The sequence below is a fragment of the Hypanus sabinus genome, chromosome 4, assembly GCF_030144855.1.
Source record: "Hypanus sabinus isolate sHypSab1 chromosome 4, sHypSab1.hap1, whole genome shotgun sequence".
NCBI lineage: Eukaryota > Metazoa > Chordata > Chondrichthyes > Myliobatiformes > Dasyatidae > Hypanus > Hypanus sabinus.
The window spans coordinates 96,632,348-96,651,486 of record NC_082709.1 but is presented as its reverse complement, the minus strand read 5'-3'; the positions used below and the strand labels follow the sequence as shown (position 1 = coordinate 96,651,486).

The window sequence follows — 19,139 nt, the reverse complement described above, 5'->3', positions numbered from 1 at the left end:
TTTCTCGTTTTATTTTGTGCAGAGGAGGGGGATTTGGGGATTGATGACTGCGCTGCCACTTTTGCAGAACCCAACAAAGGAGACTATATTTATAGATCTTGTCAAGGGAAATAAAATAGAGCAGATATGAGAACTTGTAGTAAACAGACTGTGCTACAAGCTTTAGAATTATCCAACATGAAAACTATAAAGACAAAAGTTATAATCTAAAGAGCTGATTGTGTAGGGAAGTAAAACAGAAAGAAATATTGTCAGAGTATAAAGAACCATATTCAAAAGGATGAATATAGTCCATTAGAAAATGACTCATCAAAATGTAAATATAGCTTACACAAGCTTTCTGAATGTAATCATGTATGCTTTACAGAGTTTTTGGTGATAACAGAATAGGTAACTTAAAAAGTGAATAGGAAGCATGGAGTAGGTAAAGTGGAACAGTTCCAAGTGAGAAAAATGATTCCTCAAGAACAAAACCTTTGATTTGCTATTTATGATTTATGTAATATAAATTCATTAATCATTTGAAAACAACAGAGTAGATGGAACTTCACACGTGCAACCATAATAGAGGAAAATGTTAATTGGATTTAGAAAAGGAATCTGATCAAGAGTTGACATTACTGTTTTATATGGACTTAGTAGAATATTTAGGATGGAAGCAAGGAATTGTCCCAGTTTCTTTCAAGTAAGATTTTAAAATCATCAAGGTACAGTATGTCTAAATGTTGGCCGTTTCGTGAGCATTAAGAAAAAACGATTTATTTTTTAAAAATACTTACGAGTAAGCAATTTGAACTCCTCCTTTCAGACCTCCTTCAAATACTCCTTTTCCTCTGCCACCAGCCAAAACCTGTGCCTTTACAATAAAATCTCTTGAGCCTGTGATGCAGAATAACAGGTACATACAGGATTAAACAGTGCTGTACTACTTATAAACTACCCTGGCCTGAATATTCACTTACCTATTTAGCTCAAAGGACCTATTTTAGCTCAAATAATAAAATGCATCTAGTTTACTTACTAACAAAAGCTGTAAGCTTGCATTAACATCTTTGACAACACGCACAAAGTGGATGATGAAACAGTGAAAAATCAGCGAATGCACTGCATGGTATGCAAAAGCAGCATTTGAAGACAAATCTATTATATGAATCAATAGTTCAGCCAATTTTGAACACTCTAAAATGTTAGGTCACATTTTAAAACCAGAGGCAATGCTACTGGCTAGTGAAGGTTTCCTAAATCAATAGCTTAGATTTAAACAACTAAAAACCTAGGAAGTTTCTGACAACTTACATATTTAAGATCTTTGGAGAAATAAGATTACTGGAGCTTAGATTCACTTAGATATGGATTAAAAACAAACCGAGTACTGTTTTTATAACCACTGTCTCTGTACTGGGACACAAACTCCATCTGCAAAAAGGAAGAACAAATTAAATAGAAATTAAATACTGGAAATACTCTGCAAGTCAAGCAGCATCTGAGGAGATTTCAGCCTTTGTTTCCAACCTGCTGAGTATTGTAAGCAATACTCAGGTTGGAGTCAGATTTCCAGATTTTAGTTTCTTCAGGAATAAAATAGTTACACTAGAATTCAGTGCACAAAATTTGCTAATTATCAAAGAATCAAGTGAGGTATCCCAAACGATAACTCAAAAGGGAAGACTCAAGCATTTGATACAGAAAGTGGTTGAACAGATAAATATGCAACTTTTTGCCACCTTTGGGCTACCATAATGATCTCTTATCATATCAGTTAGTTCATGACAATAACCATTGACCTTACAGCTAAATTATGACATATAAAATTGAGTATTTATTGACACAATCTTGAGATTGACACAAAGTCTTTTGCTCAACCCTTTTAGTCTGCAGTCGTTAATTCTGAAGACATCTTCAGCTTTACTAGTCAGATGTTATTTAGTCTCATGGCCTCAAGTTGCACTCAGATTTGGAATGAAATAAATTAGATGAACACAGACTATTGAGAAAGATCACTCAACTCTCCTGGCTGAAGATGGCTATAGAATCTTCACTTTTATCCTTGTACATACGTTGGGCTCTGTTATCGACAAAGGAGGGCTGGTCATGGTCATTATCTGTTTAGCTGACATCCATCATCAACAAATGTATATAGAAAAGAAGTAATCCAATGATTACAAAATCATTGTTTAGTTCTATCTCCACTCCACTCCCTATCCCATTCCCTGCTGCAGTTTCAGGTATAAATGGCACCACTAATCAAACTGTTCTAACAGAATGGCACCACATTGATTATAGAGTTCTCCTTCAGCTCAAAATGTCAGCATAATATCCATCCTGATTTGCGTATTTAGAGTCTACGCATCTGAAAACAGAAGTGCCAAAAGTGTGAAATGTTTGCTTCTATCCTCGATCAGTATTCATACCAATACTGACATCAAAAAAATGACACAAATAACACATTGAATCTAATAGGAATCAAGTTTATTATCACTGACATCAGTCATGAAATTTGTTTTTAGCAGCAGCAGTAGAGTGCAAAACAAAAATTACTGTAAAAGTTGTTCCGAAAATTTCAGGCTCCTGTACCTCTTCCCAAATAGTAATGTGAAGAGGGCATGTACTGAATGGCAAGGGTCTTTAATGGTGAATGCCACTATAAGCCCAGATGATATAGAGCACATTTAGGCCATTTGGCCCATCGAGTCCAGTCCACCATTTCATCAAGGTTGATCCAATTTTCCTCTGAGCCCCAATATGCTTTTTCCCCATATTCCTTCATGCCCTGACCAATCAAGAATCTATCTATACCTCGGTTGTGCCTGTGATGGAACTGGCTGAGTCTAAAATTCCTGCATACGATTACAGTCTCTTGCAATCCAATGGACTGGAACCTCCAGTAAGTCACACACCAAATCTTCTCACTCCTTAATGTAGCAGAGCCTTCTTCATGATTGCATCAATAGGCTGGGCGCAAGATAGATCCACTAAGATGTTGATGGACAGGAACTTGAAGCTGCTCACCCTTTTCACTGATGACCCCTCAATGAGGACTGGTGTGTGTTCTCCCAATTTCGCCTTCCTGAAGTAAATAATCAATTCCTTGATCATTCTGATGTTGAATGCAAGGTTATTGTGACACCACTCAACCAATCTATCTCACTCATGTATGCCTTCTTATTGCCATTTGGGACTCTGCCAACAATAGTAAACTCATCACCAAATTTATAAATGACATTTAAGTTGTGCCTAGCAACACAGTGAGGAATGTAGTGTAGAGCAGTGGGTTAAGCACACATCCTTGAGGTGCACCAGATTTGTCACTACGATGTTACTACACATCCCCACTGAATATTGCCTCCCAAAAGAGGAGGTCAATGACCTCATAACAGAGGCTCATGTTTTAAAGCTTTTGATTAGTATGGAGGGATTGGTAATGTTGAATGCCGAGCTATAATTGATAAACAGCAGACAGAATTATGTTTTTCTGATATCTAGGTGAAAGCCAAGTGGTGAGCTGGTGAGGTTGCATCTGTTGTCAAATTATAGTAGTAGGCTCCAGGTTGTATAGCAGGTCCAGGTGCCTCCTCAGTCAGGAGTTAATTCTAGCCATGTCCACTGCTAAAAGCATTTCATCATAGAGCTTTCTTGTAAAAAAGGCTAGAAGTCTCTGCAAATATACATGCGAACCAGCTATCGGTGGGTTTCAAGATATTTCAAATTCCGTGGAGAGCCTTTAACAATTGACTGGGGGGGGGGGGGGGTGGGGGAGAGAAGAGGTGCCGGTTGCTAGCATGTTGTCTGAAAGGCCCCCTTGTTGAAGAACTCTCTATACGGGTTTCTGAAACCCATTTCAAAAGAATATCAATCAAACTGACTTTTTTCAAAGAAAGCCAGACCTCCCATACCACCTTCTCAAGTACCTAAAATACTGTATCACAAACTGCAGTATGTATTCCATCCATCTAAGCACCAGGCTATAATGTGAAAAAGGAATGTACAGAGCAGAATCAACAACAAACATGACCGTTTTTGATCTCAAAATTTTTTGACTGTCAATTGGGAACAACTGTTGAATATCCTCAATTTTTCTGCCATCAAAAACTTTACCTCTGTCTTAAATTTGTTTCAAGACAGTATGCACACCATGAGCTCAAATAACTGCTCCACAAGAGACCCAATCGTAACTGTTGTCCACCAACTCTAAATTATTGCCTCAACACTTTCCTCAACTTTTAATGCTATAATACTGCCTTTCACCTACTGGTGTGAAGCAAGATATTCAGAATTCATCTAACCCACAATATTATCACTCTAGAACCAAGACCACCCAACTTCAGACAAGTTGTAATATACAAACAAAACTTCTTTATACAAAACCATCACTGAAATATACTGTACATGACAACAGACCATGTAATTAACATTCGAAATACACAGGATCTCTAGCAACCAGCCCGAGATACAACACTGCCATTGTGCAATTAAAGTGCATAATATTCTCCCCCTGGCAACTATTGACTACTCCCCACGTTGATAACCCCTTTAGCGAACGCAGTTGTTGGCAATGAAGCTCCCCATCACCTTCAGTTGTTCCAGCACACACTTTGCTGTCAGAGGAAAGGAATGCTTGAAGATAAAGACCTCAGTATACTATTATATATTGTATACTATTGTATAAAGACTTCCATACTGATCTCAGTATGGAACTCAGTCTAACCCTGCCCTCACATTTCAGAAATGTGGATTACATTCAGCAAGCACCACAAAGCACTGGAGAGAATACCTATATACCTCTTGCCCAACCTATGAAAGAATACATTGCTACTTCAGAGCCCAACCAAATCAACTGAGTCACTCTCAATCCTGAGTTGCAGATTAAGACTGATTAAGAAAAAAGGACAGTGCTTTATTGTTAGATATGAGTATAAAAATTAACCTATTTTTGCACATCTTTTAGGTGCAAACTGAGTAAGTGACATCCATATATTAGACCTCGCAAGATACACAAATGTTATTTTGAGTCTTTATAAACACTGGTGAGGCCTCACGGAGTATTGTGAGGAGTTCTGGGCTGCAAAGGATGTGCTGACTTTGGGGAGGGTTCAAAGAAGGTTAACAAAAATGATTCCAGGATTGAAAGGCTTATCATATGAAGAGCATTTGATGGCTCTGGGCCTGTACTCACTGAAATTCAGATGAGGATGACCTCACTGAAACCTGTCAAATATTGTAAGGCCTCAATAGAGTGGATGTGGAGAGGATGTTTCCTCTGGTGGGGGAGTCCAAGACCAGAGGACACAGCCTTGGAATAGTGGCACCTCCAGGTAGAATGGAGGTGAGGAGGAATTTCTTTAGCCAGAGAGTGGTGAATCTGTGGAATTCATTGCCACAGGCGGCTGTGGAAGCCAGATGCATTTAAGGCACAGCTTGATAGTTTCTTGATTAGTTAGGTCATGGAGGGATATGAGGTAAAGTCAGGAGATTGGGGTTGAGAGGGAAAACGGATCAACCATGATGAAATGGCAGCTCCGACTCAATGGGTCAAATGGTCCAATTCTGCTCCAATTTCTTGTATCCTTTCCAAATCCATTAGCAGAATACCAAAAACTGGGCTGGGCACTTCCATGCATGATTCACTTTATAATAGCTGCTGTTTGCCTGGCATTAGCCACATGCTCAATTATATTATAAGAGTACACATTTCCTCCACTGCTACCAAAATCTGGACCTTTCAGGGATTCTCATGACTTTCACAGTACCCTAACATACCAAAAATTGCAAAATTTGGAAATACGATTAATAGCTTTGCACCGTGGCATTGATGTGTTACACAGCATCTCTCGGCCTCAGTGAGCTACAGTGTGCATCAAGAAATAATCAATGCTAAATGCAGTGAAATGAGTACCCTTTAAAAATAGAGTTGATTGCTGCATTCATTGTCCTCTTAAAATAGCCTACATTCTCCATGCCTCTTGGCCACTCATAATGCAAGTGAGTTTCTGTGCAGAGATCTTAAAACAGAGTGGAGAGTTCACTGTCTTTTACTCAGGGACTGCTGTGTATTTTGTTTCACAGAAACATGGCTAACCCCTGCCATTTTGAACACAGCACTCTAGCACAAAGGATTTATCATCCATTGACAGGACAGCTGACTCTTAAAGTTAGAGGAGGTGCAGTATGTTTCATGATTAACTCATCATGGTGCAGAGACGCGGCAGTTCAATCCTGGTGTCCTAGTATCAATTATCATCCATTTCATCTGCTGAGGGGGTCTTCCACTGTCATCCTGGTAGCAGTGTACATATCACTTCTGGGCAACATCAGGAAGACACTGGATGGGCTGAGCACTGATTAGCAGTGACGAAACAATGCAGCCTGATGCTTTCCCAATAATTGCAGGAAATTTCAACCACGCAAACTTGCAGACTCCAAGCAACTACCACCAACATATCACCAGTGGAACCAGAGGAGCCAACACACTTGACCACTGTTACAGCACCAATAAGAACATTTGCTATGCCATCCCATGCCCACACTTTGGAAAATCCAATCACCAGGCTGTACTACTCCCAGCATACAAGCAGAGACTAAAGAATGCACCACCAGTGGTGAGGACCATGAAGGAATGTTCTAGAGAGGCAGAGCAGCACTTACACGACTGCTTTGAATCAGTGGACTGGACAATATTCAGGGATTCTTGAGTGTGGATGAGTGTTTGACTTCAAGAACATACTGGACATACCCAAACAAGAAGCCATGGATGAAACCAGGAAATTCGTTGTCTGCTGATGGCTAGATCTGTGACTGGTGATCCTGAGCTATACAAGAAATCCAGGTTTGACCTACAGAGTTTCAAGGCTAAAAAACAATTCCAATTGAAATTGGAGACGGCATCAGATGCACGTCAGCTCTGGATGGGTTTGTAGGTCATTACTTCCTACAAGATAAACTCAACATCATGAATGAGCTCATGGTCTGAAAGGGAAAAATAGAACTTGTGCGAAGGGTGATCCTGTGATCATATCTGTCTTGGAGGCAGAGCATCTTTCAAGAGGATAAGCCCATGCAAGGCTTCAGGCCCCGATAGTACCTGGTAAGACACTGAAATCTTGTGCAAACCAACTGGCAGGAGTGTTCAAGGACAGCTGCTGTAGTCCCACCTGCTTCAAAAGGGCGACAATTATACCAGTCCCCAGGAAAGCACGATGAGCTGCTTCAACCACTATTGCCCAGCTGCACTCACATCCACTGTGATGAAGTGCTTTGAGAGGTTGGTCATGGGCAGCATCAAATCCTGCCATAGCAAGGATCTCAATCTGCTGCAATTTGCCTACAGCAATCTCACTGGCTTTCCACTCAGTCTTGCATCACCCAGACAATTATTAATACCTACATCAGACTGCTGTTAATTGATTACAGTTCAGCATTCAACACCATCAGTATTAATCAACAAGCTCCAAAACCTGGGCATCTGTACCTCCCTCTGCAAATGAATCCTTGAATTCCTCATCAGGAGACCAGAATTAGTGTGGATTAAAAATAGCATTTCCTCCTCTGACAATCAACACTGGCACACCTCAAGGTTGCATGCATAACTCACTGTTCTACACTCTCTACACTCACGACTGTGAGGCTTGAACTGTGCTTAACCCCATCTATAAATATGCCAATGACACAGCTACTATTGGAAGAATTTCAGATGGTAATGTGTCAGCTTACAGGAGCAAAATGCATCAGCTGATTAAATGGTATCGCAACAACAACCTTGCACTCAATGTCAGTAAGACCAAGGAACTGATTGTGGACTTCAGGAAGGGGAAGAACAGGGAGGAAATTCAGGAATCAGAGGTGCAAAGGGGCTTTGAAGACCTTATGCAAGAATTTCTAAAGGTTAACTTATAGGTTGAGTCGATGATAAGAAAGCCAAATACAATTTTGGCATTCATTTCAAGAGGGCTAAAATACAAAGCAAGCATGTAATGCTGTCTCTTTATAAGGCATTGGTCAAACCACATTCAGAGCAGTGTGGGCTTTGAACCGCTAGTCTAACAAAGGATGTGCTAGCATTGGAGAGGGTCCAGATGAAGTTCACAAGAATGATCCTGGGAATGAAAGGTTAACATACAAGGAACATCTCATGGCTCTAGGCCTGTACTTACTGGCATTTAAAAGAATAAGGGAGGGGAGATCTCATTAACACCTACTAAATATTGAAAGGCCTAGATAGAGGGTATGTGGAGAGGATGCTTCCTATATTAGGGACACTAGAACCAGAGGGCAGAGCCTTAATAGAAGAACATGCCTTTAGGACAGAGATGAGGAAGAATTTTGTTTTACTCAGAGGGTGATGAATTTCTGGAATTCATTGCCATAGACAGCCATGGAGGCCATCATTGGGTATATAGGTGTTCTCCCCCCCCCCCTTTACAAAGGTAGAGCGTTCCAATGAAACCTTTCCTAAGCCAAAATGGCACAAAGCGAAGAACCATTAAATTATACGGGGAAAATTTCTGTAAAAGCGAAAATCCTCTTTGTAATGTGAAAACAGGTTACTTATTTAGGTCTTTTGTAAAAGCGAAGTGGCGTAAAGCGAATATTCATAAAGCAGGGGACACCTGAATTTAAGACAGAGGATGGTGTTGAGAGGTTTAATAGATCAGCCATGACAGGATGGCAGAGCGATGGGAAGAATGGCTTAATTCAGCTCCTAATTTAGGGTTTTATCACCTCCCAACTTAACATAATTACCATTCTCCCCCTCACCTGCATCGACCTAACACCCATCAGTTATTCCTCTTACTTACACATATTAGTCATTTCCCCTTTTTCTTTCCAGGCCTAATGAAATGTCTCAACCCAACTGTCCATTACCTCTAAAGGTGTTGCCTGACCTGCTGAAAACCTTCAGTATTTTGTGTGATGTGCAAAATTGGACAGTTGCCACAATGATCAGCTCCTAATTCTTTTTCCTCACATTATATTGAAGATCAATAATATTTTACGAAAATTTTACACTCTGTATCAACCAAGCAGACTGATTGTTAAAAGCTCCCTGGGCACCACCAACAAAAATAAATAATTGGCAGTGCACAAGATAAAAACATTTCCAATTTTGCCTTGGGCATTCAAAATGCACCTTAAAGCACTTTGAACAAAATGAACCATTACTGTGGACTCAAGGAAATCTGCAGATTCTGGAAATTCAAAGACACACAAAATGCTGGTGGAACACAGCAGACCAGGCAGCATCTATAAGAAGAAGCACTGTTGACGTTTCGGGCCGAGACCCTTCGTCAGGACTAACTGAAAGGAGAGATACTAAGAGATTTGAAAGTAGTGGGGGAGGGGGAAATGCGAAATGATAGGGGATGAAGCTAAGAGCTGGAAAGGTAATTGGTGAAAGTGATACAGACCTGGAGAAGGGAAAGGATCATGGGATGGGAGGCCTCAGGAGAAAGAAAGGGTGGGGGAGGGAAGCACCAGAGGGAGATGGAGAACAGGCAGAGAGAGAGAGAAAAAAACAACTACATATGTCAGGGATGAGGTAAGAAGGGGAGGAGGGGCATTAACAGAAATTAGAGGTCAATGTTCATGCCATCAGGTTGGAGGCTACCCAGCCAGTATATAAGGTGTTGTTCCTCCAACCTGAGTTTGGATTCATTTTGACAGTAGAGGAGGCCATGGATAGACATATCAGAATAGGAATGGGACATGGAATTAAAATGTGTGGCCACTGGGAGATCCTGCTTTCTCTGGCAGGTGTTTAGCAAAACGGTCTCCCAGTCTGCGTCGGGTCTATCAATATATAAAATGCCACACCAGGAGCACCGGACGCAGTATACCACACAAGCCGACTCACAGGTGAAGTGTCGCCTCACCTGGAAGGACTGGCTGGGGCCCTGAATGGTGGTGAGGGAGGAAGTGTAAGGGCATGTGTAGCACTTGTTCCGTTTACAAGGATAAGTGCCAGGAGGGAGATCGGTGGGAAGGGATGGGGGGGACGAGTGGACATGGGAGTCGCGTAGGGAGCGATCCCTGCGGAAAGCAGAAAGGAGGGGAGGGAAAGATGTGCTGGGTAGTGGGATCCCGTTGGAAGTGGTGGTAGTTACAGAGAAAACTGTGGACTTAGGTTTCTTTCTAGAGTAATGGTAACAATGGCTAAACAAAACTAAAGTCTGTCACTAATAAGTATATCAAAACATGATTTCATTTCAATGGGAGCCATTGTCATGTTGGGGCAGAGGGAGGAGGAATTCAAATTAGCTGAAACTTTTGTACAGCTGGGTGAGCTCATACCTCTCACTATAATATTGTTCGGGAATCATATTAATTCATAACAATGGTAATACTCCCAAAGGAAAGGCACTCTACATACTGTAAGGAAATTTATGTCCTAGAATCGAGAGTGGGACTTTAACCCAGCACCTACTTATTCAGAAAATAAGATGTGAGCACTAAAACTGAGAAAAATAAGAATGTTTATTACTCTTCTTTCCTTCCCTAAGCTTTGCCATTTCCCTGATGCCATCATCATCACCTCTCTAAATCCACAGAAGGAAAACAACCTAAAAAATGTTTTACGAGAAAGCATTGCACATGCTGGAAATCTGAAATTGAAACAAAATCCTAAAAATACACAAATCAGGTAGCAGCTGTAAAGAGAAATGTGTTTTCAGATTGATGCTTCCTCTTACACCAGGATCTAGACAAGACCTAAACAGAGCTCAGGTCATACAGTGGACAGAATTGTTTGGGAGTGGAGGTCAGTGTTGGGACTGTACTACAAGATGCAGCATAAACAACATTTTTAAAAATTTTATTTTCTCATAGATCAGAATAATGCAAACCAACCTACTACTGTTTGCTAGCTAAATCTGCAATAATATAGGTTTGATGTGATTCACATTTCTATGGATACAATTCAATTAAGGTTATAATGCTCCGCTTTGTAGTAAACTAAGCAGTGGCCCAATCAATGGCGGGAGCTGGCAGCCCAATCAGCGGTAGGAGCACACAGCGAATAGGTTTCTCACATGTTGATGACGCTTATTTAAAAGTGAATTCACGGGTGTTCGGGCTCATTCCGGCAGCCCAATCAGTACTAGCAGCAGAGCACAGGGAGTTAAATAAAACTACAGAAGGAACAAACAATAGAAAATCTGCAGATGCTGGAAATCCAAGCAACACACACAAAATGCCAGAGGAACTCAGCAGGCAAGGCAGCATCTATGGAAAAGAGTACAGTTGACGTTTCAGGACAAGACCCTTCAGCAGGACCGATCCCCATTGCTGGGGTGCCCACTGTTGGAAGTAAGCCAGCGGTGAGAGAGTGTCAGCTTTCAGCTCAAAAGAGACATTGGCTCTGGGTAAGTTTCTGTTAAGGTTCCCTTTTTTCCCCTCTTACTGTATGGAGTGTAGCAAATGGCTATTATGCATTCTTCATGCCAGAGGTTGGAGTCCTGTGAGACCCAGAGTCCCCAAGGGAACTACATTTGCATGCAGATCCAGCTGAAGCTCCTTGAAGACAGTGTTAGGGATCTGGAGCAGCAGCTGGATGACCTTCGGCTGGTACTGGAGAGTGAGGAGATAATTGATTAGAGTTACAAGGAAGTAGTCATCCCAAAATTACAGGAGCTGAGTAGCTGGGAGAAATGGAACTGTGAATATGCAGTTAGCGCAGAGAACCCCTGTGGCCATCTATTTTGGATACTGCTGTGGGAGATGACGTCACAGGGGAATGCCACAGGAAGAGGGAGTGGTTTGGCTCTGCTGGTAAAGAATGGCATCTAATCAATAGAAAGATGTGACATAGGATCAGAAGATGTTGAATTCTTGTGGGTGAAGAAACTACAAAGGTAAAAGGACCTTGATGGCAGTTACATACTGGCTTCCAGACAGTAGCTGGGACGTAGACCAGAGATTGCAATTGGAAACAGAAAATGCCTGTCAAAAGGGCAATGTTAGGATACTCATGGGAGATTTCAACATGCAGGTCAATTGGGAGAAGGATTTCAATAGAGTGAGTTTCTTCAATGTCTACAAGATGTCTTTTTAGAGCAGTTTGTCATTGAGCTTACTAGGGGATCAGCTATACTGGATTGGGTGTTATGTAATGAACCAGAGGCAATTAGGGAGCTATGAGTCCTTAGGAGGCAGTGATCACAATATGATTGATCATGAGAGAGCAAGGTCTGATGTAGCAATATTTCAGTAAAGGAAATTAGTGGTATGAGAGAGGAGTTGGCCGAAGTAAATTGGAAAGAGATGCTGGCAGGCATGACAGCACAGCAACAATGGCATGAATTTCTGGGAAAAGTGAGGAAAGTACAGAATAGATGTATTCCATAAATGAAGAAATACTCAAATGGCAAAATAGTACAACCGTGGCTGACAAGAGAAGTCAAAGCTAATGTAAAAGCAAAAGCGAGGGCATACAATCAATCAAAAAATAGCCAGAAAATAGAGGCTTGGGAAGCTTTTAAAAACCTACAGAGTGACTACAAGAATCATTAGAAGGGAAAAGATGAAATATGAAAGCAACCTAACAAACAATATCAAAGCAGACAGTAAAAACTTTTTCAAGTATGTAAAAAAATGAGAGAAATAATAATGGTGGGCAAGAAGGCAGATGAACAAAATCAGTATTTTTGCATTCAATTAGAAGACACTAGTAATATGCCAGACGTTGAAGGGTGTGAGGGAAGAGAAGTGAGTGCAGTTACCATTACAGGCAGGTCATGCTCAAAAAGCTGAAAGACCTAAAAGTACATAAGTCACCCAGACCAGATGAACTGCACCATAGGGTTCTGAAAGTGGTAGCAGTAGACTGGGGAGACACATGTAATGTTCAAAAATCACTGGACTCTGGCATTGCGCCAAAGGACAAGAAAATTGCAAATGCCACACCACTAAGAAATAAGAACGAAAGCAGAAAGGAAATTATAGACTAGTTCATCTGACCTCAGTGGTTGGAAAGTTGTTAAGGATGAGGTTATGGAGTACTTGGGAAACACAGGACAAGATAGGACAAAGTCAGCATGATTTCCTTATGGGAAAATCTTGCTTGATGAATCTGTTGGAATTCTTTGGGGAGATTACAATAAAGAGGATGCAGTGGATGTTGTATATTTGGACTTTCAGAAGATGTTTGACAAGATGCCACAGGTGAGGCTCCTTACAAAGTTAAGAGCCCATGGTATTATAGGAAAGTTACTGGCATGGTTAGAGCATTGGCTGATTGATAGGAGGCAGAGTCTAAAAATAAAACAAGCCTTTTCTGATTGGCTGTCTGTGACTAGTGGTGTTCTGCAGGAAAATGCACTGACTACATTCAACAAAGTTAAAAATTCTTTTGAGAAAAATGATAATATTTCAGGGCTCCCTTAGTTAACTTTGTCTTGTTGACTTCTAGGAAGGTTGCAGAGAATTATTTCGATAAATATAGTTTCCTAGGCCAAATTATCTTACTGTGCTTCAAAACCTGGTTGAGATTTTTTTTTTGCAATGTTATTCTATTTCTTAATTAACTTTAACCAACTTGCAGTCATATTCAAACTAATAGATAATTTTAACCCAATCAGTTCAAGGTGTCAAAATATGTCAATTATTTACAAAGTTCTCCCAGCATTCTGCAGAGTTTGCTTCTAAATGGAGTTAATCAACTTAAAAGAAAATCAAATCAAAGCTGTAAATTTAGCATCCTGTAATTTTATTGCTGCAAAAACATGACATGGAAATCAAGTGGAGTAAACATTCACATTATTTTGTCAGCATCAAAATCCATGACACTACTTAAGAGCTCCCTTAAATCTTTTTATTTAGTTCTAATCAGTGTGACTAATTTTAGACATTTTTTAATAGATTTTTGATGAGAAATACAAATTAAGATATAGGAGAATTTGTTTTGCAGTTGCTCCAAATGTGATATGCACCTTATGGAATATTTTAACTTTTTGTACTCTATTGCTCTGTTATGGTAGATGTTGGTAAAATGACTCCAAATCATTCTCTGGTAATTTTTTTTTAATTCCACAATAGTGTAAGACTATTGGTAATGTTGGTATCAATATCATTCAGGTCCAAATTTACATCAATTTAGAAAGCACCACTGTTTAAAAGCAATCAGAAGTTTCAAACTAAATGCAGTAGTCACCAACATACCAATTGCTTTGGCTGCATCATATGCCTCTTGTGGCGTAGAGACAACTTTCCCCATTGGTACAGAGATACCAGCATCCTCCAGTAATCGAATATTCAAGTATTCGTGCAAGGAAAGGTTCCTTTGCTGCTGTTGATTTTGCCGCATGCTAAAGACTGAAAGCAATCCAGAAGATCCACCAAGTCCCTAAACAATTTGAAACAAATTATTTTTTTTAAAAAGATCAATTATAATTTGTCCTACTTTACATCAAAAACTTCTAATTTTCAGAAATGGTATTAGTCATTATCAAAATCAATTTACAGGTCTAATCTAGAGCCCGGGGAGTTTGACAGTTATTATTGCACCTGCTAAACATAGGTTTATAAAAGTAGGTTAACAAATCTGACTCAAATGAACCTGATAGCTGCACTATTATACACTACATCAAATTTAAGGTTAAAAGCACATTGCTTGAACACTCCATAAAATGTTGTATAATATGACCGCTGACCTTGACAATAGCTGGCCACCGGTTATTTTCAGCTAGTTTAACATTAAATAAAAACAAGGAGTTGCTGGTAGACATTAGATTGTGTGGAGTTGCACTAGTAGGAACCCTTTCAGTAAATTAAAACAACTTTCAACTTTATAACTTAGTTAAAACAAAAACAGGAGAAAACAAGTTTGAAGGCAATATTTGGAAGTGGCTGGCTAAACCAAATTACTTACATTAGATGAAAACAGTAGTTCAAACAAAATTAGGGCACCTGATCAAGTTCAGACCAGTATTTATTATCCATCCTCAGTTGCCCTTAAGAATGAGAGATGAATGAATTTTTTCAACTGCTGTTGTCCTTCAAGTGAAGGCATTCCCAGAGTACTGTCAGAATGCCATGGAACTTTAAGGTAATTCTGGGATTGGTGGCATTGCTACATGCCTTCCCATGCACCTTCTGCTGACTTTTAAAAATAAAAGTGACTTATTAAGCAACTTCTAATGTTTTTGCTGGCTACAATAAAACTATGAAAGAAAATCTGTAAAAGACAGTAAAGAACTAAATCAGCTGATGGAAGAACTCAAACAGCTACAAAAGCTAGTTGCATGTGCTATTTGAATTAGGTACATTAGTTTTTATTCATGAAGTGGTCCATTGAGTTCTTGAAAAAGTAAACAACTAATCCATCCCAGAAGAATCAGACTGAATGTTACACATACATAGCTTTATTTATAAAGCAACTAGATATAATAAAGCATCTCAAACATAGAAAACAGTAGATTATTGAGTCTTTCAAGTCTGCTCTGCCAGTTAGTAACATTGCTAATCACCCAAAATCCTGCTTCTGCTTTCTGCCAGTACCCCTTTATCTCTTTCATACATTGAATATAAGCAATCATTTAATTTAAGAGACTACTAGACAGACTCAAGGAATTTAAGGTGGGGGGTTATATGGGAGGCAGGGTTTAAGGGTCAGCACAACACTGCGGGTCGAATGGCCTGGACTGTGCTATACTGTTCTATGTGGCCTCACTTCTTTCCATGGAAGAACTGCAATGGAGATGAGAGGTTGTACAGTTGCAAGATATACCAGCTAGTTGTGGTGTCGCAGCAACAATCTTATGCTCAACATCAATAAGAACAAAGAGCAATTGTGGACTTCAGAAAGGATAAGACAAAAGATCCCATATAGAGGGATCAGAAGTTGAGAGAGTGAGCAGTTTCAAGTTCTTGGGTAACAAGATCTCTGAGGATCTAAACTGGTCCCAGCATATTGACACAGCTATATTTCATTAGGAGTCATCTAAAACACTTGAAAACTTCTCTCGATGTACCATGGAGAGAATTCTGATAAGCTACCGGGGGATGCTGGAGGAGAGAGGGAGGGGCTGCTGCACAGGACTGAAAACTACAGAAAGTAGTAAAATTAATCAGCTCCATCTTGGGTACTAGCATCCTTAGTATGCAAGACATCTTCAAGGAGCAATGCCTCAGAAAGGCAATGTCCATTATTAAGGACCCCATCATCCAGAGCATGCCCTCTTATAGACAATAGGTGCAGAAGTAGACCATTCGGCCCCTCGAGTCTGCACCGCCATTCTGAGATCATGGCTGATCATTCACTATCAATACCCAGTCCCTGCCTTGTCCCCATATCCCTTGATTCCCCTATCCATCAGATATCTATCCAGCTCCTTCTTGAAAGCATCCAGAGAATTGGCCTCCACCGTCTTCCGAGGCAGTGCATTCCACACCTCCACAACTCTCTGGGAGAAGAAGCTCTTCCTCAACTCTGTTTTAAATAACTGACCTCTTATTCTCAATCCATGCCCTCTGGTACTGGACTCTCCCAACATCTGGAACATATTTCCTGCCTCAATCCTATCAAATCCTTTAATTATCTTAAACGTTTCAATCAGATCCCCTCTCAATCTCCTCAATTCCAGCTTGTACAAGCCCAATCTCTCCAATCTCTCTGCGTAAGACAGCCCTGCCATCCCAGGAATCAACCTAGTGAATCTACGCTGCACTTCCTCAATTGCCAGAATGTCCTTCCTTAAACCTGGAGACCAAAACTGTACACAATATTCCAGGTGTGGTCTCACCAGGGCCCTGTACAAATGCAAAAGAACATCCTTGCTCTTGTATTCAATTCCCCTTGTAACAAAGGCCAACATTCCATTTGCCCTCTTCACTGCCTGTTGCACTTGCTCATTCACCTTCATTGACTGGTGAACTAGGACTCCTAGGTCTCTTTGCATTTCTCCCTTACCTAACTCGACACCGTTCAGACAATACTCTGCCCTCTTGTTCCAGCTTCCAAAGTGGATAACTTCACATTTATTCACATTGAATGACATCTGCCAAGTATCTGCCCACTCACTCAGCCTATCCAAGTCTCCCTGTATTCTCCTAACGTCCTCTTCACATGTCACACTGCCACCCAGTTTAGTATCGTCAGCAAACTTGCTGATATAGTTTTCAATGCCCTCATCTAAATCATTGACATAAATCGTAAAGAGCTGTAGTCCCAATACAGTGCCCTGTGGTACCCCACTAGTCACCTCCAGCCAGTCTGAGAAACACCCATTCACTGCTACCCTTTGCTTTCTATCTGCCAACCAGTTTTCTATCCATGTTGAAACCCTGCCCCCAATGCCATGAGCTCTGATTTTACTCACCAATCTCCTATGTGGCACCTTATCGAATACCTTCTGAAAATCTAGGTACACAATATCTACTGGCTTACCCTTGTCTAACATCCGTGTTACACCCTCAAAAAACTCCAACAGATTAGTCAAGCATGATTTGCCCTTGGTAAATCCATGCTGGCTCGGCCTAATCCTATTTCTGCCATCTAGATGTGCCACTATTTCATCCTTGATAATGGACTCAAGCATCTTCCCCACGACTGACGTTAGGCTAACAGGGCGATAGTTCTCAGTTTTCTCCTTCCCTCCCTTCTTGAAAAGTGGGACAACATTAGCCACTCTCCAATCTTCAGGAACTGATCCTGAATCTAAGGAACATTGGAAAATGATTACCAATGCATCCGCAATTTCCTGAGCCACCTCTTTTAGAACTCTCGGATGCAGACCATCTGGACCCGGGGATTTATTAGCCTTCAGTCCTACCAGTCTACTCATCACAGTTTCTTTCCTAATGTCAATCTGTCTCAATTCCTCTGTTATCTTATGACCCTGGCCCATCCATACATCTGGGAGATTGCTTGTGTCCTCCCTGGTGAAGACAGATCTAAAGTATGCATTAAATTCTGTTGCCATTTCCCTGTTTCCCATAACAATTTCTCCCAATTCATTCTTCAAGGGGCCAACATTGTTCTTAACTATCTTCTTTCTCTTCACATAGCTAAAAAAGCTTTTGCTATCCCCTTTTATATTCCTGGCTAGACTGAGCTCATACCTGATTTTTTCTCTCCATATTGCTTTTTTAGTTAAGATCTGCTGTTCCTTAAAACTTTCCCAATCATCTGTATTCCCACTCATCTTAGCCCTGTCATACTTCTTTTTCTTTAATGCTATACAATCTCTGACTTCCTTTGTCAACCACTGTGGCCCCTTCCCCCTCTTTGAATCCTTCCTTCTCATTGGAATGAACTGCTTTTGCATCTTTTGTATTATGCCCAAGAATATCTGCCACTGCTGATCCACTGTCTTTCCTGCCAGGGCATCCGCCCATTTAACTTTGGCCAGCTCTTCCCTCATGGCTCCGTAGTCTCCTTTATTTAATTGCAACACTGACACCTCTGATCTGCCCTTATCCCTCTCAAATTGTAGATAAAAACTTATCATGTTATGATCACTACTTCCTAATGGCTCCTTTACTTCAAGATCACTTATCAATTCCTGTGCATTACACATCACCAAGTCCAAAATAGCCTCGTTCCTGGTTGGCTCAAGCACAAGCTGTACCAAAAATACATCCCTTAGACACTCCACAAACTCCCTATCCTGGGGTCCAGCACCTACCTGATTCTCCCAGTCCACCTGCATGTTGAAATCTCCCATAACGACTGCATTACCTTTAGCACATGACAATGTTAACTCCCTAATCAACTTGTACCCAATATCCACACTACTGTTTGGGGGCCTGTACACAACACCCATTAGGGTCTTTTTACCCTTACTGTTCCTCAGCTCAATCCACACAGACTACTTCCCCTGTTCCCAAGTCACCTCTTGCTAAGGACTGAATCTCATTCCTCACCAACAGGGCCACCCCACCCACTCTTCCCATATTTCTGTCTCTACGATAGCATGTATACCCTGGTACACTCAATTCCCAGGCCTGATCCCCTTGCAGCCATGTCTCCGTTATCCCAACAATATCGTAGTTCCCCATTTTCATCTGAGCTTCAAGCTCATCTGTCTTATTTCTGACACTACGCGCATTCAAGTATAGAATTCTTAGCCCATTCCTCCTCTCTTTGCTTAAAACACTGTCTACTGTACCTAACCCAGCTCCTTGAACTTCCATCGGGCAAATTGCACCCT

The 19,139-nt window shown here is 40.8% G+C and overlaps 1 protein-coding gene across 12 annotated transcripts in view; it reads right to left on the bottom strand.

The window, feature by feature from the left end:
* The window catches only part of LOC132393009 (succinate--CoA ligase [ADP-forming] subunit beta, mitochondrial-like), a 173,559-nt gene that overhangs the window by 142,424 nt on the left and 11,996 nt on the right, over positions 1-19,139 (bottom strand). For all 12 annotated transcript variants that reach the window (XR_009511729.1, XR_009511719.1, XR_009511722.1 and 9 more), the window contains exons 2-3: positions 14,149-14,332; positions 780-879 (exon numbers count right to left, since the gene is read on the bottom strand). Coding sequence is in view for 1 of the 12 variants with exons in the window: in XM_059967694.1 (XP_059823677.1) it covers positions 780-879; positions 14,149-14,332 (284 nt within the window). In the remaining 11 variants the exon portion in view is untranslated. The remainder of the gene's footprint in view (positions 1-779; positions 880-14,148; positions 14,333-19,139) is intronic.